This window comes from Archocentrus centrarchus, chromosome 18 (genome assembly GCF_007364275.1).
Source record: "Archocentrus centrarchus isolate MPI-CPG fArcCen1 chromosome 18, fArcCen1, whole genome shotgun sequence".
Taxonomy (NCBI): Eukaryota; Metazoa; Chordata; class Actinopteri; order Cichliformes; family Cichlidae; genus Archocentrus; species Archocentrus centrarchus.
In genome coordinates, this window is record NC_044363.1 from 19,597,869 (window position 1) to 19,621,080 (window position 23,212).

Consider the following 23,212-nt stretch of genomic DNA (forward strand, 5'->3'; position numbering starts at 1 on the left):
CCAGGTTGATCTTTTAGATATCAGAGCTTTATAAATGCTTGTATTAATGTTACACATTACATTTACAGAGCAGGAGTTAAGCATGTAAAATCCTCCTGGCAGTAGCAGCAACTACAAACAGCTATTAAGTAATGACTCGACACTATTGGTAAATGATTCATGGAAACCTCACAAGTTCTTGTAAATGACATTTGTTCAGTGCGGGTTTCTTAATACAGTCATTTCTGTTTAACCTACTGCAGCCTTTCCACAGAAATCCTACTGCATGGAAACATGTTACACTGATAACATTTAGAATCAGAATCCGAAGGTTTTATTGCCATATGGGTGAACAGGTTCACAGCATTAGGAAATTGCTGCGGTACTTCGTGCTTACATAAAACCAAATAAGTATAAAAACTATAACACAATATTACAAATATACAAATTACAAATATACAGAGATATTAGAAAACTATAACACAATATTACAAAATATACAGTGCAGAGAATAATTACGATTTAAAACTCGTATGTAACAAGACAAATATGTAAGTATGGCACTAATCTGAAGTGGGACATGGCACTGTAACAGTAACACTGGAATATAGTTATAGATTATATATAAAATTACAGGGTAATCAGGTATAAGAGTACGGATCATTAAGCAGCATGGTTGGGTCTATAACTTTTTGGACAGTGACATGATCTTTGTAATTTTGCCTCTGTTCACCATCACAGTGGATTTTAAATCAGACAATCCAAATGTGTTGAAGTGCAGACTTTCAGCCTTAATTCAAAAGTATTTCATTAACTGTTTAAGAATTGAAGCCATTTTTATATACACTCTCCCATTTTCAGATTCTCAAAAGTACTTGAGCTAAGATCATTTTAAATGTAAAGCTCTGAAGAGGTCACAGTTTAGCAGCATCCATTGTATTAAGTAAAAGAATAACATACATGTTCAGGCCAGGGAGCACAATGGCGTGGTGGTTAGCACTGTTACCTCACGATGAGAAGATTGAGAAGGTCTGGGTTTGAATCCACCTTGACCCGAGCCTTTCTGTGTGGCGTTCGCATGTTCTCCCCATTTTTTTTTTGTGGGTTTCCTCCAGGTACTCTGGTTTCCTACCACAGTCCAAAGACATGCAGTTACTGGGGTTAAGTTAACTGGTGATTCTAAATTGCCCATTGGTGTGAATGTGAGTATGAATGGTTGTCTGTCTCTGTGTTAGCCCTGCTACAGGTTGGCGACCTGTACAGGGTGCACCCTGCCTCTCACCCTATGACAGCTGGGATAGGCTCCAGCCCCCCATGACCCTGAAAAGGATAAGTGGAAGAGGATGAATGTTTAGGCCTTCATCAGGCTCTACCAGGGTTTAGCATGTTAGCAGATAAGATAAAACTGTAATGATCCCACGACTGGGAAATTCGTGCATTACAGCAGCTCAAGAACAGAGAAGAAGGATGAATAAAACAAATGAAATAAAATAGAATAGAAAACACTATATACATATAATATATTTACTAATTAATTCTAAATAGACTTGAGCTGAATTTCTTGTGTTAGACTCTCCTACAGCCACTGAACTCAGTGTTTCCAACTTTGCACCAACAAGTTGCTGGTGCAACACACCCGTATCATGTTAGTGAGACCAGTGGTTAAAACCGGCACATCAGGTTTTGTGTGTCAGTGAATCTTTGTTTGAATGTAACACACACCACGATCTAGAGGAGACAGATGAACAGAATCAAAGATGTTTAAGATGAATAAATACTTACGCTCCTCACAGAGGCTGACACACACCTCCATTCTGACACTGGAGCCAGCACACCGCTGAGGGAGAATACACACACACACACACACACACACACACACACACACACACACACACACACACACACACACACACACACACACACACACACACACACACACACACACACAGAGTTTATATCCTTCTGAGTATCTCTCACTGTCAGCAGTACAACCACACAGTGGAGAATATAACAAAAATGCAATGAAATAAGAAAACGTTTTTTCAGCTTTTGGCCATTTAACCTCATGCACACAAACAAAGGTAGAATTCACATACTGCTGATTCATTCCCTCAGGTGTATATTTTAATATGTAAAACATATGAGCAGCGGTTTGAGTTTCAGTGAGGCTTATCTTCCTTTTTAAACTTGCAACAAGTGAATACATGTGGAGCCAAATATTGTTTTGGCTGTCTGCTTTGCTACTTTGTTCTGGCTTGTGCTGACTGAGTGAGGAAAGTAATTTCCAAATTACTGGATTGTGTTCAGCTGAAGCTCCTATTGCTTACAGTAATGTCCCTCTCTGATTAATGTTTAGTCATCCTGAAACCGCTGGAAGCTTCTATAAAAAATCAAGATCTAGATTCTTTCACTTTTCTTTTCACCAGAATTATCAAATTTCTTTTTCCTGTAAGTTTCATATGACTTTCATGTTTTATTTTGTTGTCCTTGTGAGGGATTGCGACCGCTTCCTTGTATTCACTAACCGCACGGACCTGTCCGTGGAAAATTAACAATGCACCAACTACGCATGCGCCCAGGCTGCGGGATTCAGCCTTCAAAGGCCGTGTCCGCAGCTGAATATAACCTGGGCTTTATTTGTTGCACTTCTTAAAATCTGAGAATCTCAGATTTTCAGATCTAAGTCACGGGTGAGTCCTGTTAAACAACTCTAAAGTCAACAGGTTGCAACTGCACGCAGATTAAGAGTAGCTGAGTGGGTGACTTCTTGTCAGTGTGTGTTGTGAAACAGACTAAGAAATTCAGTGATGTTGCAAAGAATTTTTAGGATGTGTTTGTCTCAACTGATACCACAAACTCACACACGGCAGAAGGCCAGAAAGCAAACGAGTAAATGTAAAAAATGCTTTCTCCCACTCCCAAGGAAAAACTATTAAAGTGTTTGGTGCACAGATGTCCTCTCAGTTCTTTGCTTACTGGCTCCACGTGCCAATGGGCAGACAGGTGAGCATCTTTGGGCCGATCAGCTGCAGGTCGAGATTATACACATACGTGACATTGTTCAGGTACCGCTCACCTGCCGCTTGTACCTTTTTTGTTGTTGTTTGTTTGTTTGTTTGTTTTACCGTGGGAGGAGCCCCACAGTCACCTCATCACACCCCTGTGGGGCACAATCAAATTCTGTCTATCCTTCTCTTCTCACTTAGCAGGTTTTAAAGAAGGTTGACTTGTGCACAGCATCAGTTCATGCAGGTCTGGTGGGTGTCAGGGAAAGGTGTGGTCCTAAAACCTCCAACTGTACAGGTACAGATCACCTGTCGTGCATTTTGTTTTTGTTTTTTGTTTTTTTTTTACTGTGGGAGGATCCCCACGGGAGTGCGATGAGGTGACTGCATATGACAATCAAATTCTTTGTCTGCCCATCTCTTATGGCCGCTTAACAGGTTTTAAAGGAGCTCTGCAGTTTGAATCGTGCACAGCATCAGTTCATGCAGAACTTCTCTTCTATCAGATCAGCGAATCGTATTGCCAGCCAGTGCTGTCACCACACCCTTCCCTGACACCCACCAGATCAGGGTGAGGTGGCAGCACTGGCATTACGATTTGATTCATAATGCCAGATTCCTAAAACCTCCAACTGTACAGGTTAAACTAAAGAGGTGCTGAATGTGAGTTTGTTCACAGCTGGGCTGCAGAAGGTTCCTTCTGAGCGCTATGCGCCACCACCTAGTGATATCTTTGAGTAATGTCCTGGGATGGTACATGTAGAGTGCAGTGATGTTCCCACTGAATCAGTAATTAAAGACATAACAACAGAAGAAATACTGAAGTGTCCACTTTTTAACTTATTTACAACATGAACTAAACTGTAGTCCCCCTGATTATGAGTTGTCTTTCTAATCCCTATTTATATCTTAACATTTTAACCATTACTTTAATCCATATTTATGTCATAAACCCACATTTTCAACCACTAACACCAGTCCTCCTCAGCTTCCTGTGGTCTATTCTGCGTTGGGGTCTTGCTGTTGCTTTTGTCAAACCAGCGCACACTGGCTGTGTGCTGCTTCAAATTTTGTCTCCCTGGCAGATGTAGAGAAAGTCTCCCTGTGACAAAAAAGGAGACTAATATATGAGATCTGATTTTTGTATTTTTACTCTATGTCAGGGATCTGTTACGGGGTTACTGGAGTCAACTGCTTTTATTTTGTTAGGCACAAACCCCGGAAGTTGGACCTGTCAGAGATCGTTTTGTTGAATACACGTTCAAACTGGAAACTCACGTTGAGTGTCTGTTTATTGAATGCTACATCGTAACAGGATCCTCACATCCAGGCCTCGAGAGCCGGTGTCCTGCAGGTTTTAGATGTGTCCCTGATCCAACACACCTGAATCAAAAGGCTGAATTACCTCCTCAGTATGCAGTCAAGTTCTCCTTAGAGTCCTGCTAATGACTTCTATATTTGACTCAGGTGTGTTGAAGCAGAGACACATCTAAAACCTGCAGGACACCGGCCCCCGAGGCCTGGATGTAAGGATCCCTGCTATATGTCATATGTAGAGTGATACAAAGTAAACATTCAGCATTTCCTGTAGGAAGTCATGTAACTGTAGTAATGGTTGTGTAATAGGTTGATTATATCATTATATTGATTATTAATCAAAGTTCGGTGGGCAATAAAATAGCCGTGGTCAAAAGTTAAATAATTCATTGAAGGAGTGTAAGTTCATAAATGAGGTAAAAAGCCTCATTGGAACAATTGTTGCGATTCCATCTGTGATCTACTTGTTGAGACTTTGTTTTGTAATGTGATGTTTGTGATTGACTAGTCATGCCTTTGGCTGCTGGAAGGGGGCGCTCCGGCCACGGTGCAGTGTTGCCAGCTTAGCGACTGTTCAGACTCCTCTAACAACTAGTGATAAGAAAATGAACCTTTTGTGAAGCACTGAACCACTTGAACCAATTGTTTCGGAAATAGGTTAATTACTCGAAGCTTCAATTACAGCGCCCTCTCCTGGAAAAGTGCAATGTTTTCATCTACACACCTGCATGCACACACTCACACACCTCAATGATCTGAAGCATCTTTGCATTGTTTGAGGCACACACGTTATGACTAAAATATCATGATATTTGGTCAGGTTCTATTTACAGAACCTAAACTAAGATGGATGAATGTTTGTGTTGTGTTATTGAGCAGAGTGCTGGGAAAACATGGCATTAACTGGCTGTGCTTGTGTAACTACCGCTTTAGCGTTAATCTTGATACGACAGCGTCCATCATCACGTTGAAAGGACGAGCCAGCAAAGGTTGTCTTTAATTCATAACTCAGCAGTAACTGTTGGCCATAACATCACTAAAACTGTGCGAGTATGAACCTGGCTGACTGTCTCGCTCTCTCGCTCCTTCACTTGTAACCAGCGACTCACCTGAACCAGTCAGCTGATTCACTCCGAGAACGAAGCAGTTGCTGCTTCATACCTCATATGTCACATGAATTTTTTTCGTCCTGAAGCAAGCTTCGAAGCAGTGGTTCTCTGGAGTTGTAAGCCCAGGGTTCGAAGCACGTATCGAAGCTTCAGTTTCAAACTCTCATCACTACTAGCAACTATTTTTTCAAAAAGGGACTAGCGCCAAATTTAGCGACTTTTTTTTTTTTTGGTGGCGTCCGCGATTTTGGAGATGGACCGGAAACCTGAAATCCTCCGTGTTTTGTGTATTTTGTGTTTTGCTGTGTTTTGTTTACATACACTTTGTTCGTGGCTACCAGAGAGCACTGTGCCGCCAGAATATGCATAACACAGGCAGCTGTGAGCTGGCATATGTGTTAGTTCTCTTTTTAGTAAGAAACTATTGTAAAGAAGAGAGAATGATAGAAGCAAGGAGAAATGTCTATTGATGTTTACATAAATATTTATTTTCAGCATATTTACGGTTTATAATTATGTTTATTGGTTTGCTGGACAATTTTATAAATTCCTACATGTCATATTTGAGTTTGCCTGTAAGAGAGGACCGGAAATTGTATTGGACACTATTTAAGGTTGTTACTTACCTGTGCAGGGAAAGTAAATAAGAACATTTTGGGATATTGTCCTGGGACCAAGATGATGTGCAATATTGTAAGTATTCCATACTCTTTTGCACCTATGATCATATTTCAAAAAATATGATTCTCAATGAAGCTGCTGAAAGAGAAGCATTGTGTTCGAGCACCTTTACTGATTCATCCTCTTTTTCAGGGTGTTAGAGAACCCACACAGTCAGCGATGGGTCTGACCTCACTTAACTTAGACGTAATTTCAGAATTTCAGAGGCAAAAAATTCAGATACTTTTTTGGGCATTAAAAAAAAAATCAGTGCTAGAAATTCAATAGCATTTAAAATTCAGTTCCTTATGACACAAGTTTGCTTCCATACTCTTGCATTGCCAAATAACCATCAGAAATCCTTTCCAAACTGTGGAAAAGCTTTTTTTTTTTTTTTTTTAAGTAATTTTAAAACTTGAAAGTATAAGTAATTTATACTCCTCTGTCACTGAGGGATTAAAGATAAAACAGAATTACAGACACCTGTCCTGGGTTTAATTTTCACTGTAATTAAAAATCCATTAACGTGCCTCATTAAAGAATGAGGAGAAACCACATGCTCCCCTGAGCTCTTTTGACGCAGCAAAAGCAAAAATGTCAATCATCTGAAAATCAACTTCTCTGGTTGCGCTTCAAAAGAAAGACAGAAAGAAAATGTGACAAACAAAGTGTTAGCTTATCATGGTTAACAAAACAAAGAAACAAACATGAACGAATGAAGTGTTACCTCACAATGGTTTAAAAACAACAACAAATCATCTAGGCCAGAATTGTGAGCTACCAGTGATTTGTGAGCTTTCACTTTCCAGAAAGGCCTTAAAAAGTCTTTCCACCAGGTAGCCATCTTGGCACTTGTGTCAAAAGTTATTTTGAAACATCTGAATTAACTTTAATAAACACAACCATTAAAAACTGCATGTATACAACCACTACTCAGATCAGGATTCTGCATTTCAGTAGTTCCAATTTCCAGATTTTATCAGTTCTTTAAATCAGGTGGCTGTTTTTTGCAGTGATTGTTTGATTTTGATGGGAAAGTCTGGGATTTGGGGAAATTAGCTTGAGTTTTTGGATTTGTGTTTAAGGTATGGGGAAAATGGGTGGTGGATTCAGGAAATGGGAGTGAGCAGTTCAGAAGTACTGTAAATGTTATGGTAGAGCCACCATTACCGTTCTGCCAAAATTAGGTTTTCCTGTCATTATTTTTTTTTAAATTCCATCAGTGACAGAAAATAGTTATTTATATATTTTATTTTGCTTTCCTTTCCTTTATGAATAGCCCTGGCACTTTTACTACTTTAACTTAATCCCTTCTTATAATCAGTGAAATGTAGTTGGCATGATCTTTTACTTCTGATGTCTTAATGTCTTTTTCCTCTAGAGGGAGACGATGCACTGCTGAAGATCCATGAGAGCTGTGCAGGCTCACAGTAAAATGTTGCTTCTTTGGACTTTTAGGGCTGTATCCCCACTTCACCACATTCTCCAAGAATGAAGCTCAAACAGCTGAAGATGGAGGGCTTCACACAGAGCAGGTGAGATCACAAGAACCCTGAAACCCTCAAGGAGACTGTTGGCATGAGTGAGAGGTCACTTAAGTTTTATGATGCCGGATCTTTTGCACAACATTAACAGTAGGGCTGAAATTAAAGCACAGGAGTGTTATCACTACTAGCTCTGCAGCTTAGACACCTCAAATAAAACAAAACACTAACACAGTACACATGGCTGCAAGCTGTAAACTACAATAACTGATATAAAGTGAGGCAAAGATAATGGATTCTATATCTTGGTATTTTCCTACGATAGTAAACCGGAGGAAAAAATGGGAAAGCTGGAAATGATGAATAGGACCATTCACATAAGCTTATCCCTGCTTGTTATAATAATGATAGAAAGGCTCTAACCCTCTAAAAAGAATGAATCAAACCTCAGAATATTTTAGATTCAAACTGAATTTACCAAAAAAGAAAACCTGAAAAAAGTTTGACTTTTCATTGTGAAGTTGGAAAGAAATATATATTTAAACTTTAAACAGAAATGAAGGATAACAGTCTCAGTGTGGGGAACACAGAAGTTAGAACTGACATCATTCCTGAATTTAAGGGGGAAAACACCCGACTGGATAAAAACTGTGCAGGATTTTAAAATAAACTTCCTTAATCTTATCAGGAAGGTGTCCTCTGAGAGTGTGCAAAACATTCAGCCAATCAGATTTGGCAATAGCAGGTCTCCCGCTTGCTCTCCTATAAAGCCCTCACAAACCTGCCTCTGCACACTTCCATCCACGCTCACTGCACAACTTCTACCATTTGTCTGGGAAGAGAGGAGACTGGTGAGTCATAGAGAGGATAGAGAGCTGTTTGTTTCTGAACTGCATTAAATATCCACACTAGCTGTGGAAGAGGAGCAACCAGCTGATATTACTTTAAAGCCTGTTAACTTAATATTTAATATTTGATGCTCCACTTCAGTTTGATTTAAACTGTGTTGTGTTTCACTGACAGAAAATATCAGTTCATTGTGGTCGTAAAGTCTAAACTTTCTGAACCTGTTTTTTGTGTGTGTGTGTGTGTGTTTGCATACTTGTGTGTAAATGGCACATGAACTGGTATTTACATAGTAATTTTTCTACTCTGAGCACCCAAAGCTTTCATGTGTAAATGTGTGTATGTTTGAGTGTGATTAGGACGTCTGCATTTCTTTTAAACTGTTCTTCTAACCGCAGCTAGGAAACGCTGTCAGTGTAACACTTTAGAGCCTCAGTTAACAGGTGATATCATGAAAAAGTAAAATGATTTGATTTATTTTGAATCACCACAACTAAATTTCACACAGTCACTATTACACTTCAGTTTTCATCCAGCTCTTTGTTGCACAACACTGGATGACTCATCACTTTCATATTTCTTCCTGTGAGTTTGATAACAATGAAGGGCAACATTTATTTACAGCTGCCATAAAAAATCATCATGGTTCAAGCTCAGTCATGGGTCATGACTAAGCACTTTGACGGCTTCCCAAAGAAAAGCGACTTTGGTCTCAAGGTGGAGGAGCTTCCTGAGCCCAAAGATGGAGGTAAGATGACTTTGCTGTTTCTCTTAAGGTGCGAGCAGGAGTTCACACATTACATTTTTTTGTCTCAAACATTTTACACCGAACCTTTCAAATGGGTATGCTTTTGTTTACAGAGGTGCTGCTGGAAGCAATGTTTCTCAGTGTGGACCCGTACATGAGGTGAGTCACTTACACTGAATTACTTTCATTTAACACTCCTGATAAAATAAATATTGTAACGCACTGCTGGTCTCAACAGGTCGTTCAGCAAAACCCACATGAAGGAAGGAGACGTGATGATTGGAGGTCAAGTAGCCAAGTAAGAAACACACCTACACACAGAACAGCCTTTTATCTGTTTCTGGTTCTGTTTTTTATTCTTACATATTTTTCCTGTAGAGTGATCCAGAGTAGAAATCCAGCATTTCCTGTGGGAAGCCATGTTGTGAGTAACAGTGGCTGGAGAACCCACACAATCAGTGATGGGACCGGCCTCACTCCCATCCTGCCTGAGTGGCCCAAAGATGTGTCCCTGTCTCTGGCTCTGGGTGCCATCGGCATGCCCGGGTAAGACACATTTAAGTATCCTGCATGGATCATTTTCTGCTGGACATCATGACAGGATGTTCTGACTTTTCCAGCAGACAGAGTGACATGAATCTTAAATGCAAAGTGAGAGTTTAAAACAAGTTCATGTCAGTGATGTAAAACTTTGTTTCTAGCAGTTTGAAGAGGTTCAAGAAGTCAATTACAAGTGCTAACAGAGGTAAGAGAGTAAGAAACTCTGCTTAGACGCTCAAACAAGAACACTGAGCCTTCATCCCACGAGTGAGCAGCAATGAGTAGAAGAAGCCAGCTGACCTTCTGACAGTTTTTCTGAATTGCTGAAACACATTTCTTGAAATCTCCACCCCCTTTTTTCTCCAAACCTTAAACACAAATCTAAAAATTAAAACTAGAATAGAATAGAATAGAATGCCTTTACTGTACATTATACAGAATGTACAGTGAGATTGGAGGACCACTCCTGTTTCCATGTAGTAGAAAGTCACCCTTTCTAAAATATAAAATAGAACTAATAAAAATATACAGAAAATAAAACAGTGTATAAAAATACACATTGTAAAAAACAAAATAAGTATATACGTATAATAATGAAGACAGTGAGTATTGCACTTGGTAAATGAATATTGGATATTGGACAATATAGGAGTAAAAGATATTGTTCCCTATGAATAATATAATATTGCACAGAAATGTGAGTACTGCACAGATAAAGTGGGTGAGTGTGAGAGTTCAGGGTGGTGATTGCTCGGTCGAAATAACTGTTCTTGAGTCTGTTTTTTCTGGCTTTGGTGCACCTGTAGCTCCTGCCAGAGGGCAGCAGGTCAGACGGTTCAAAGCCAGGGTGGGAGCTGTCCTTGATGATGTTGCTGAGTTCAAAACCTCAGACTTTTCTTTCAAAATCAAACTATCACCTCAAAATCAGTTGGTGGAAGAAAAAACACTCGGGTACTGGGTTCAGTGTCTTCATTCGCTCTCTGCTGGATTTCACGTAGTTGGGTGGTCTCATTTTGAAGGACCAAGTCAATGATGAGTGCTTCTTGCTGTTGGGAGAGAAGAGCCATCCTTCCACCCTCATTTGGTCGTCTTTCAATTCTAGAAAAGGGAAAATGCACTTACAAACACATACAGCCAGTAAGAATAGCATTGTAATGAATATTGCAGTACTTACAGTATAGCACACTGTGTGACAAATGTTGTACAGCAAGAAACAGTTTCCTGTTCTCTTCTGTGAACATCCCAGTGATGCTGCCACAGAGACTCTGCTCAAATTGGGTTGGACTCTTTGTCCTGCTTCCCTAACAAGGACATTATGTAAAGTAGTTTCTGGTATTTCATCAGTAATAATTGTGCTTGTTCATCTTCATCTCCTTCCTCCTCATCCATCACCTCTCACACAAACTCTTCCTCCTCTGCCTCTCTGTATGCGTACCTTTGCGCTCTGAACCGACTTTAATCCTGCCCAGTTGCTCTGGTCACAACATTAGAAACACGTGGCTTCATTTATGAGTGTTGGAGTTGTGTTCACATTTTGCTGCCAGCGTTGACAGTTTTGCAACACGTTCGTGGAATGTGTTTATGGTTGTCATGTAACGCTGTGGCATGCAAGGAAGAAGACCCCAATGCAGGATACGCCGCTTGGAAAGCTTAAATTATATTGAAGCTTTATTTTATCAGGTGCAGAACAGAAGGCTAAAACATAAAGCACACAGCAGGACCAGGGGCCTATCCCAGGAAGCAGGTTTTGCTAATAACTCCGAGTTTGTTAACCCTAAAATGAGGGAAACTCGGATTTTCAGTTCTAGAAAGAGCGCTAACTCCAACTCTGAGTCAGTTACCATGTAACAGACTCTGTGACCCTAACCTGCTCGCTGGCAGGTTTTATCCAACAAACTCTGAGTGTGTCTCTGACTCCTCCCCTCCTGCTGCACCTGAACCACCTGTCTGACACTCCCATTCATTTCCTCATTCATAAAGTCGCTGCAAAGCGATCAGAGAAGCGAATTCATCTGCAGACGTTTATGTTTCTACAAGCACTGAAATCCCAGTTAGACGTTAGTTTGTTATTTTTGTGCGTAACATGAAGCTTTTACAGTCGTTCACTCGTCATCAGGCTGTAAGGACAGAGACAGCGATGATGTCGCAGATTTATAATGAGGCAGCTGTCAGACTGTCAGTCAGTTCCTCTGAAACATTTACTGCAGTTACTGTAGCATCACTGTTACATCACACTGATCTGTATGAAGCTGCTGACACAGAACACACTGTGGATGGAAAAATGTCTGGATCAGAAGATGATGTGAATGTTTCAGTGAAGATGAGGCTGAAATATTTGAAGACTTGAAAACTGAACTTAATGAATTTAAAGTGACTTAAATGATGTCATTTTGAAAGTTATGGAGTCTGAAATTCAGAAACATATTTTCCACTGAAAATCACCAAAATCGATGATCATCGGCTCTATAACGGATCCTCAATCCATCCGATCATGATCCACCTGCACAGCAGGAGGATCCAAATGGATCAGGATCACAGATTCAGACCCGATAAGGCCCAGATCCAGTTCAGGCTCCAGTTATTTTCCAGCTCATCTAGTCTGCATCTGTTTTTCTGTCAATCTCATTTCTCATTTTTATCCAGTAATGGCAGAAATATTGAAATTCTCAATTAAAAAAAAAATGAATAAAGTGAGGTTGCTATTCCATCAATAGATTCCATTTTTATTGTACAATTATTTAAACAAATAACCATAACATGAACGGTCATAAACTGCAGCAAAAACAGTTTTTATTCAGTAACAAACTGACCTGAGGTCAGCTCCCCCAGGGTCTGCTGCTGTCTCAGTCTCTAACACACAGATGGGTCAGTAAGTGTCCGTCAGGCTGAATAATTAGATTTTATAAATTAGATGTAAAATTATGATTCAGCTTCATCTGATGATTCAAGTTGTGTAAACGATGACAGCAGACTTTAAAAAAGAAGTGATATATTTTATAACAAACTTTTATTCTGTCTATGATGCTGACAGAGTGGGTCAGGCTGATTAAAGTGACTCACGCTCCACACTGACACGTGCGATCCTCCATTCATCAGAATAAAATGGAGGCTTCGCTCTTTATTTACCCGTTGCCATGGAGAATCCTGGTATCAGAGCTCGACTGATGATGGCTTTCTTTCATTACTCATGCAGGCACTAAATCAAAGTGAACACACTCAGAGTTCATTGAACCAACTCTGATCAGCTGTTCTGGAACGGGAAACTCAGAGTTGCTGATCTCAGAGTTGGTCAACTCAGAGTTTGTTGAACCTGCTTCCTGGAATAGGCCCCAGATGTTTTGTCCTGCTGCTGAGTTAGAGTCACGTTCTAAGCTCTGATGATGACCCTTTTATGGAAACAGTTACAAAGAGAATCCAGTGGAAGTGGAGAAACAAACAGCTGGATTTGACTGTTTCTGTCTCTCTGCAGACTGACATCTGTTTATGGGATAGAAGAAGTCTTGGGACTCCAGCAGGGTGAGACCCTGCTGGTGAACGCTGCAGCTGGAGCGGTGGGCTCCGTGGTGGGACAGATCGCCAAGATCAAGGGCTGTAAGGTGGTGGGCTCAGCAGGGACTGATGCCAAAGTAGCTTACCTCAAAGAGCTGGGATTTGATGAGGTCTTCAACTACAAAACTGTTGGTTCCCTGGAGGAGGCTCTGAGGAAGGCTTCACCTGAAGGATACGACTGCTTCTTTGAAAATGTGAGCAATGGTGGTGCAGGTTCAAGCATGCATATTTAATCACTGCTGAGCTTTTCTCTTACATTCACACTGCATTCATTACAACATGTTTGATGTGTGTAAGTGACCCTGCTGCTTGGTTTTAGGTGGGAGGTCCTTCTTCAGATGTTGCCCTGCAGCAGATGAAGAACTTTGGAAGAATAGCTGTGTGTGGAAGTATCTCCACCTACAATGACAGCACACCCCAGAAAGGTGGGTGACTACCCTGATTTACACTTCATTGCCAAAGAGCAAGAGTACTGAACAGATAGCAGCTTTGGTGAGGAAATATGGCTCACCTCAGTCTGACAGAGACTCGTATCCACACTGTCACATATGTGAACAGCATTTAAAACAAAACTGCAAATGCCAGTCCTATTAATTTATAAGCCTGCAGACTGAGCAACACCATAATCATGGGGCTGAATGTCACTCTCCTTCTGCTGCTTAGCTCAGGTGTGATCAGTGTCATCCTCGGTCAGCAGCTGGTCTTAGCCTCACTACGATAACTGCTTTGGTGGATTTCTTTTTTTTTTAAATTTTGATGTTTAGTTAGGCCTACTAAAGTGTAGGACTTAATTTTAGCTGCAGCATTAACAGTATGCAAGTAGCATTAAGCAGAGGGGACAGAGACCTCTTTGGCCCTTTTCATGTGTGTCTTTTTCCACTAGAGGGAGTCGCTGTACTGCTGAAAATCCACAAGAGCTGTGTAGGCAGACAGACAATGATTTAGAGATGAATTGTTGTTTCCATGGACTGCAAGATGCTTCATGTCTTTCTCTTGAACGATCTGTCTTTTAGGGCCATACCCCTACTTCACCATGATCATGAAGCAGCTGAAGATAGAGGGCTTCTTACAAAGCAGGTGGGAGCACAAGCACCATGAAACCCTCAAGAGACTGTTGGCCTGGGTGAAAGAGGTTAGTTAGTTTTTATTAAGCAGGAAAAGATTTCACATCAGTTTATCATGTTTCTCTTCAGTGTAATTTTTAGTGATTTCTCCATTCTGCATCCACAGGGCAAACTGCAGTGTCGGGAGCACGTCACAAAAGGCTTTGAAAACATGCCGGCTGCTTTTATGGGGATGCTGCAGGGAGAAAACATCGGCAAGGCTGTGGTCGCAGTCTGAAGGGTTCAATACAAAAGAGCCAGCATTACTAATAACAGGCATTATTACACATATATGAATGAATGAAGGATCAAGCAATAAATACAGAACACAATAAGTTCCTAATAACATTTCATAGATTTTTAAATCTTTTTGTGGCCATAATAAGTAAATGTAAAGCAATTCTGGGATTTAATCTGACATTTTAGTCATTCAAAGAAATGTGATTTCTACTCTAAACAGCATCACTTCATAATAAATTATTAGCGCTGTGATTATATTGTGATTGTTGTCTGAAACATTAGAAAATATTTTCAAATTTTGCTAAAGAAGGTTGCGGTAAAGCTTGTGGCTTCATGATGTACCATCTCAAAAATAAATACACAACATAATTTACAATGAAATAAAAAAAAAAACACACTCAGATCCACGTATCTTGTGACAATTGTTCATTCTTGAATGTGGCTACAGAGATTATTTTAGCAACCATGGATGTTGGGGGGAGGTTCCAGCAGTTTCCATCCAAAGCGGTTTAAAGAATATATCCATGGTCCTATTATCATATTATATTATATTATATTATATTATATTATATTATATTATATTATATTATATTATATTATATTATATTATATTATATTATATTATATGCAGCATTGTCCAACAGGAAGTTTCTCCTTCATACGTCAGAGACTGTGCAAAACTATCAGCCAATCAGATTTGTCAATGGAAGCTGGTCTGGGAACAGTCTCTCCTCGCCTGCGCTTCACCTCCGTCACTGCACAACTTCACAGATTACTTTGAGAGCGAGAAAAGTAGAGAGGTGGTAGGTCCTTCAGATAAAGAGCACAGAGCTGTTCACAAACTTAAGGGAGGAAATTCCTGCTTTGCTTCAGGTGTTTGAAAAATGCTTATACTCTTTCTTTCTTCGTGAACCAGTCACGACCTTTAATCTAGTGATTTGTGTTGCTGGCCGCAAATTCTACGTTATGTCTTTTCGTTATTTCCTTTCGGATCCCAGCATTCTTTCGTGTCCGTGAATACAACTTGTCATCAGTCCGCAGTCATTTTCCACCCTTAAAAGACAAAATAAATTGTTGTCAGGAACTGGGACTGTGGCCGGTGTTGTGCCAAAAAGTGATCCCGATGTTTCTATGTGCTTTTATGTGTAATGTCTTTGCTTATATTGGTAAATAGAGTGCAGTCAGCATGATTTAAAATTAAGAAATAACCTGTTTTGCAAGAATCTTTAGCAGTCTGTGTTATTGTACCCACATTATAATCAATTCAGTGCTTTTTGGCCACTTAAAATATTTTTAGAGAACTGTGATGTTATAGTTGTGATTTCTGCAGCCTTCTGAGCCAGATTTCTGTTTAAAAAGACATTTTTAATGTCAATGACAGTTTTTAACCTTGATAAAAAACGAATATATAAAAGTCACTTTGCCAAAAACTGAGTGCAGCTTCTACCTTGTGATAGAAATGCTGTTTCTCACTCAAAATGACCTGATATATTCATGAGAGATATGTTTGACACATGTTTCACAGATTATAGGTCAACCGGTCATTTACAACCGTTTTGAATACAGGCAATCATTGTTCTGGAAAATCACTTTTTGGCAGACGATCACTTTTTTGGCATAACACCGGGATTAAAATGTGCTGAGTTCTTGGAGTTCTTCATGAAAGTCCGCCGTAGCAGCAAGGCAAGCAACATGTGTGAAGAGGAGGAAAAGTGAAGATGAAGTATAAATATCTGGGGTGATTTGTGACAGAAGGAGAGCAGAAAGAGTGAAAGGGAAGGTTTACTAGATGGTAGTGAGTCCTGCTATGATGTATGGCTTTGGAGATGGTGACAGTGACAAAAAAACCGGAGGCTGAGATGGAGGTGGCAGAGCTGAAGATGTCAAGATTTTCAGTGGGAGTGATCAGAATGGATTGGATTAGAAATGAGTGCATCAGAGGGACAGCTCAGGTTGAGCGGTTTGGAGACAAAGTTAGAGAGGCGAGGCTGAGATGGTTTGGACATGTGCGGAGGAGGGAGAGTGGATAAACTGGACAAAGAATGTTGAATATGAAGCCGCCAGGCAGGAGGAATAGAGGAAGACCACAGAGGAGGTTCATGGATGTAGTGAAGGAGGACATGCAGAGGGCTGGTGTGACAGAGGAGGATGCTAGGAAGATGGTGAGATGGAGGCAGATGGTCTGCTGTGGAGCAGCTGAAGAGGAGAAGAGGCAAAAATGTCTCATCTTATAAATAATTGTTTTCTTGGCTTCCATGTTGACCCCTCATGGCTTTTTCCACACAAAATATCTGCTTGTGATACAAAATGTCCTTCCCTGTGTAAATGCATTATTTACAAATCACTGGATTCACTGGCATGAAAAAAGGATAAGTTTGTATCCATGAACAGGAAAACATAGACAGCTTTTCCCTGATTGTTTCACAACCTGCAGTGAGACTGGGCTGATGTGTGCGTTTGAGCGTTTAGAGATATTAGTGTCATAAAGGTCACAAATATGCATGACAGGATCTGCAAGCATAAACTAATATTTACAGACATGTACTAGTACGGGACATTAATTGCCATTTCTACCAGAATCATTCAGAATGTGAAAGTTTGGACACACCCATTCATATTTTATAGAGGCGCTCACATCATGTGAGCGCCTCTATAAAATATGAATAAAATACAAGATTTGGCAGTTTGCTGGTCTGGCGCATTCAGGTGTGTGTTAACACAACCCTCCAATCGTCCTAAGAGTGGATGTCCCAGAAACTTCATGACAATGTCAGACTGTACAGTGCCTTCAGTCTGTCAGCTAAAGCAGGGCCCACACTGGGCCATGCAACAGGACAATGATCCCAAGCACAGCAGCCAATCTACAACAGAATGACTGAAAAAGGAAAGAATGAACATGTTGCAATGGCTCAAAGTTCAGATTTCTCTCTTCACTGCTGCAGCTTATATAAACCATACATTAACCTTCATTAGCTATACCAAACTATACTGTTTATTTAGAAAAAAACAAAGAGTCCAATTAATTTGAAACAATACAGAAATCCACAGGAAGCCTTGACAGGTGTAAAGGAAGTTCAGCCAGGCTTTCTTTGCCTTAGCTGGCTCAACAAAACCTCAAACCCCAGTCAGTGATACCAGGTAACACGATGGTGTTAAACCAAGCTTCCTGCTCTGTGTGCACTCACATGATATCATAATGATAAAATGGTGATAAAATATATAAAGAACATAAAAAATATAACAGTGAAATGCAACAATGTTGCAAATAAGACGAGGTTAATGCTGTAGAAAGTCGTTAATCTGTGTACCAGATTTACATGTAAATCTTGGTATAAGCTCATATACGTCCGTGTATGAGCTTCAGAGGCTAATTTCTTTCCACGTGTGAGCATTTTAAGGATGCCTGCGTTACTTTTCAGTTACTATTCTTATAGTAAAACTGCAACCTGAGAGCAAGCTGCAGTGTCAGGGTAACACTGTAGTTAAAATTAACAGATGATATCATGAAAAAGAGGGCAGCACGGTGGCGTAGTGGTGTGCTGTCTCACAGTTAGAATACCATCTGGAAGGCCTGGGTTCGATTCCACCTTGGCCCAGGCCTCTCCCTCTCTCTGTGTGGAGTTTGCATGTTCTCTCCGTGCTTGCGTGGGTTTCCTCCGGGTACTCCGGTTTCCTCCCACATTCCAAAGACATGCACTTACTGGGGTTAGGTTAATTGGCTAATCTAAATTGCCCATAGGTGTGAATGAGAGCATGAATGTGAGTGTGAAAGGTCGTCTGTCCCTCTGTGTTGGCCCTGCAACAGGCTGGCGACCTGTTCAGGGTGTACCCTGCCTCTCGCCCTATGACAGCTGGGACCCTTAACAGGATGTGCGGAAGTGAATGGATGGATGGATGGATGGATCATGAAAAAGATTTGATTTAGTTTGATTCACACACGTAAATGCATGTAGTCAAACATGGTTAACACGAAGCTTCAGTTTTCATTAAACCTGTTTTTGCACAGCACTGGATGACTTGTGCTCTTTATTTACAGCTGCCATAAAAATAAGTATATCATGGTTCGAGCTCAGTCATGGGTCATGACTAAGCACTTTGACGGCTTCCCAAAGAACAGCGACTTTGAGCTCAAACTGGAGGAGCTCCCTGAGCTCAAAGATGGAGGTAAGATGACTTTGCTTGTTTTCTTAAGGAGCGAGCAGGAGTTCACACCCTTCATCTCTTTAGTCAAACATTTCACAATGAGCCCTTCAAATGGGTGTGCTTTTGTTTGCAGAGGTGCTGTTGGAAGCAGTGTTTCTCAGTGTGGACCCGTACATGAGGTGAGAAGAGACTGGGACACCTTATACTGAATTATTTTCCTTATAATTAAAACTTTTTATAAATCTGTAAATATAAATTTCCAATCTATTGTAACACACTGTTGGTCTCGACAGGCCGTTCAGCAGAATTCGCATGAAGGAAGGAGACGTGATGATTGGAAGCCAAGTGGCCAAGTATGAAACACAAACACACCTACACACAGAAACGTCTTTTATCTGTCACCATGTGACGTGGATATCTGATGTTCACTCAGACACAACATCTGCTCTTAAGAACAAGCATTTTGCTTCATTTTACAGTCAAATATGAACATAGACGGTATAAAAGACGAACGTGGCCATCATGATGTAAAGCCCCTGGTTATTCCCATCACGAAGCCTCAAGCTGAACATCATTAGCAAATCAAACCCTGCCAAGTTCATCTTTGATGTGCTGAAGCCTGTAGGTTCTCCCAGCTGATAACTCATCCCTGTGTTCACGCTGCAGATGTCAGTACAGCTGCAGTAGCAGGACTTCACCATCACTGTAGTTCTGCTGAGGAGGAGCAAAAATAAGCAGAGTGACACTTTAAGTTGCAGGTAGTTCCTCCAGCTAACAGTGGATTTATGGTACATTGTAACCCCAAACCTTTCTGAAACTCTACATATTAGCCTCACAAGCACTTCCCGAGAATTGTAACTACACGTCACCATTAGCACAGACCACACAGGTATAGATGCAGGTAACGGTGTCGGCCACTCGCATGGGCTGTGTTGTAAAGCTCTATATACATTGAGCTGCAGAAGCATAATTCAGGCCTAAGAATTCAGAAAAACTCTGCGCTGGAAAACAGTTTTGACTGAACTCTTTGACACTGAGCAGACTACTGTGCTGAAAGTGGTCAGCCAGTGGACTGACAAAAACGAAATATCACAGAGCACATTGCAGAGGCTGCAATCCAGTGCTCCATCTTCATTTCATACACGCAGTTTTTGATGATTGAACTTAAAGTTAACTGAAGCAAGTGCTCAGGTTCATTATGGTATGTCTATGGAGTAACAGGGCTTGTCTCTTGGGGTCCCCTTGGGTAACCTGACTCTGGTGATTGAGGGCCTAAAGTCATCATTTTCAAAAACTGAGCTGTCTTCTGCTGGCCATGAAACTAATATAGCATTAAGGCACTGGCTTCACTTAACAGGCCTGGATTTAAAAAAAAAAATCCACAATAAATTACATTCCAACTTGCCCAAAAGAGAATGTGTTCACTTTACTTTGTAGGAACATGGGGCAGGCTTTGAATAATAATTAGGTTATTAATATGGCTATTCTGTCTCTAATAAATTTATTTTCCTGGTTAGAAATTCTTGTAATGATACTGATGTCTCTCTTTAAACAATCTATAGATATTAAAAGATGTTTCTCTTTATCGGTGTACAGTCTGTCGGGTATAAGCTGTTTCCTACACAAAGATTATAAAAGATATATAAATATAGTCATACTGTCTATGTTCTTATAGGTGATTCCTGGATGGATTAGCACAACTGATCACCACAGATTGAAGTGACCACAGGTGCAAAGCTTTTTTCTTATTCTTGTGTTGTTTTTCCCGTAGAGTGATCCAGAGTAGAAATCCAGCATTTTCTGTGGGAAGCCACGTTGTCTGTGACAGTGGCTGGAGAACCCACACAATCAGTGATGGGACCGGCCTCACTCCCATCCTGCCTGAGTGGCCTAAAGATGTGTCCCTGTCTCTGGCTCTGGGTGCCATCGGCATGCCCGGGTAAGACACATTTAAGTAACCTGCATGGATCATTTTCTGCTGGACATCATAACAGGATGTTCTGACTTTTCCAGCAGACAGAGTGACATGAAGCTGTATCAGCTGGATCTTAAATGGAAACAGAGTTTTTTAAAATATATTTCAGCTAAAAGTGCTAATAGACAACAGAGTAAGGAATGAACAGAAAAGTGTCTTTTAAGAAAATAAGTGGGCAACTCCAGATGTTGTGTCCTGCTGGTGAGTTGATGTCCATGCAGTGATGGGTGACCCTTTTATGGAAATAAAGAGTTTATATTATGAAGGTCAAAGAGAATCCAGTTCCAGTGGAAGAAAAAAAAAATCACTTCTACTGTTTCTTTCTCCTTGCAGAGTGACGGCTGTTTATGGGATAGAAGAAGTCTTGGGACTCCAGAAGGGTGAGACCCTGCTGGTGAACGCTGCAGCTGGAGCGGTGGGCTCCGTGGTGGGACAGATCGCCAAGATCAAGGGCTGTAAGGTGGTGGGCTCAGCAGGGACTGATGCCAAAGTAGCTTACCTCAAAGAGCTGGGATTTGATGAGGTCTTCAACTACAAAACTGTTGGTTCCCTGGAGGAGGCTCTGAGGAAGGCTTCACCTGAAGGATACGACTGCTTCTTTGAAAGCGTGAGCAATGGTGGTGCAGTTCCAAGCATGCATATTTAATCACTGCTGAGCTCTTGTCTCGCATTCACACTGCATTCATTACATTTTTCGATGTGTGCTGTTTTTTTATGACCCTGCTGCTTGGTTTTAGGTGGGAGGTCCTTTTTCAACCGTTGCTCTGCAGCAGATGAAGAACTTTGGAAGAATTGCTGTGTGTGGAAGTATCTCCACCTACAATGACAGCACACCTCAGAAAGGTGTGTTAGTATCCTAGTTTACTTTTTATTGTAAAAAAAATCCTGAATGTTTTATGAGTTGAGCGTCATGCCTGCAGGGTCTGTTCCAGGGCACAGGCACTGGAAACCACAAGAAACCACTGGACTTACATTTAAAACAATACTGCAAGAGCAAATCCTACATAATTAATACACCTATAGACGTACCAGTCACTTTACTGTTACGTATATGTAAGTATCATTTAGCTGAAGGGGGTCATCTGTAGCAACTTCTTGTGTATTAATGCATTTTTCCACTAGAGGGAGCCACTGTACTGCTGAAGATGCTTATGCGCTGTGAAGGCATACAGACAGTTATTCACACATAAATTGATGTTTCCTGAGACTTGGAATGAAAGTCATATTTTTTTCTTGAACCATCTGTCTTTTAGGGCCATACCCTTACTTCACCATTATCATCAAGCAGCTGAAGATGGAAGGCTTCTTGATAACCAGGTGGGAACACAAGCACCCTGAAACCCTCAAGAGACTGTTGGCCTGGGTTAAAGAGGTTAGTTAGTTTTTATGAGGCTGGATCCTTTCATATACGTAAGGATATAAACTTAAATTGGCCATGTAATGTAATTAGTGATTTCTCCATTCTGCATCCACAGGGCAAACTGCAGTGTCGGGAGCACGTCACAAAAGGCTTTGAAAACATGCCGGCTGCTTTTATGGGGATGCTGCAGGGAGAAAACATCGGCAAGGCTGTGGTCGCAGTCTGAAGGGTTCAATACAAAAGAGCCAGCATTAGTAATAACAGGCATTATTACACAATCTATGAATGAATGAAGGATTGAGGAATAAACATGCAATCAACAAATTATTAGATTTAAGTAAATGATCTGCTGTTGACAGTGTGATTGTTTAGCAGTATAGTTTGTTTTGTAGCAATCCACTGCAAGAGCAATACCAATAAATGACAAATACATCTTGAGATGACGGCTCTATACCCCGGACTCTTGTTCTGTCATGCCAGCAAATACCTGGGTAAGAAGTGTAGCTCTGGTTTTGTTGCATTTATTAATTATTCAGTGTAACATGATTAAGCTGCTCTATATATCGCCGGAGCCTTTGTATGGATGAAGATGCTGTGTAGTGGGCTCATTGTTTGAGACTGTAGTTAGCTGTGTGGTGTAAATCTGGTGTAAATGACTATATGTGCTGTTTTTAAGGCTCGGGGTGGCAGAGGAGATTAGATAACAGAGCACTCACCGTTAACACGTGCGACCAGTTTCAGCTTTCTGTTTGATCAGGAAATAGGCTGTATTTTTAATGGCTGTTAGAATTTCATAAGGTTGTGGTGAGATTCAGCTCCATGGTTACTCAGGCTGCCCTCAGTCCCTTGCATTCATTTATAGTCCAGAGGAGTCTGTGCACCTACAGGACTATGAGTTTTCAATGCATCTGTGAGTCCTGGTCCCATACAGGCAACTCCCAAAACAGGACTTATGAGTAAGCTTTATGCACCAGTGATCAAAATGATGCTATTGTTACAAAGTCCATTAAATATAGAGACAGCAAAACTCTGTTTTTCAGCACCACCTATTTTATTTGAGAGTGCAAAGCAATATGGTGAGAAATAAACTGCATTATCTGCCTCACATATTGATATCACAACCATTATAGGTTATTGTAACTATTCAAACTAGC

At 40.7% G+C, this 23,212-nt stretch overlaps 2 protein-coding genes across 4 annotated transcripts; both read left to right on the plus strand.

Moving 5' to 3' along the window:
- Positions 1–7,443: 7,443 nt before the first annotated feature.
- Positions 7,444–14,977, plus strand: LOC115796837 (prostaglandin reductase 1-like). Of its 2 annotated transcripts, none has more exons than XM_030753297.1 (9): positions 7,444–7,605; positions 9,025–9,148; positions 9,262–9,307; positions 9,387–9,446; positions 9,527–9,694; positions 13,158–13,431; positions 13,557–13,662; positions 14,251–14,369; positions 14,468–14,977. In XM_030753297.1, exons 2-9 carry the CDS (start codon positions 9,043–9,045, stop codon positions 14,576–14,578), a joined length of 990 nt encoding a protein of 329 aa, XP_030609157.1. In that variant the 5' UTR covers positions 7,444–7,605; positions 9,025–9,042; the 3' UTR covers positions 14,579–14,977. The 2 variants fall into 2 exon arrangements, with proteins under 2 accessions (XP_030609157.1, XP_030609158.1); XM_030753298.1 differs by lacking the exon at positions 7,444–7,605 and adding an exon at positions 8,357–8,405.
- Positions 14,978–15,296: 319 nt separating this feature from the next.
- LOC115796836 (prostaglandin reductase 1-like) lies at positions 15,297–22,615 on the plus strand. 2 transcript variants are annotated; one of them, XM_030753296.1, is made up of 9 exons: positions 15,297–15,383; positions 18,617–18,744; positions 18,857–18,902; positions 19,017–19,076; positions 20,495–20,662; positions 21,032–21,305; positions 21,436–21,541; positions 21,952–22,070; positions 22,174–22,615. In XM_030753296.1, the coding sequence occupies exons 2-9, from the start codon at positions 18,639–18,641 to the stop codon at positions 22,282–22,284; spliced, it is 990 nt and encodes a 329-aa protein (XP_030609156.1). In that variant the 5' UTR covers positions 15,297–15,383; positions 18,617–18,638; the 3' UTR covers positions 22,285–22,615. The 2 variants fall into 2 exon arrangements, with proteins under 2 accessions (XP_030609156.1, XP_030609155.1); XM_030753295.1 differs by having other exon boundaries at positions 15,302–15,453; positions 22,174–22,614.
- Positions 22,616–23,212: the final 597 nt, after the last annotated feature.

What these genes read in the sequence shown, in the direction of transcription:
- LOC115796836 (XM_030753296.1), top strand. Translation starts at nt 18,639, where the DNA reads ATGGTTCGAGCTCAGTCATGGGTCATGACTAAGCACTTTGACGGCTTC. An exon ending in TGACAGCACACCTCAGAAAG is followed by an intron (nt 21,542 to 21,951) that starts GTGTGTTAGTAT and finishes TCTGTCTTTTAG; the next exon opens with GGCCATACCCTTACTTCACC. An exon ending in TGTTGGCCTGGGTTAAAGAG is followed by an intron (nt 22,071 to 22,173) that starts GTTAGTTAGTTT and finishes CTGCATCCACAG; the next exon opens with GGCAAACTGCAGTGTCGGGA.
- LOC115796837 (XM_030753297.1), top strand. Translation starts at nt 9,043, where the DNA reads ATGGTTCAAGCTCAGTCATGGGTCATGACTAAGCACTTTGACGGCTTC. An exon ending in TCCTGAGCCCAAAGATGGAG is followed by an intron (nt 9,149 to 9,261) that starts GTAAGATGACTT and finishes TTTTGTTTACAG; the next exon opens with AGGTGCTGCTGGAAGCAATG. An exon ending in GGTGCCATCGGCATGCCCGG is followed by an intron (nt 9,695 to 13,157) that starts GTAAGACACATT and finishes GTCTCTCTGCAG; the next exon opens with ACTGACATCTGTTTATGGGA.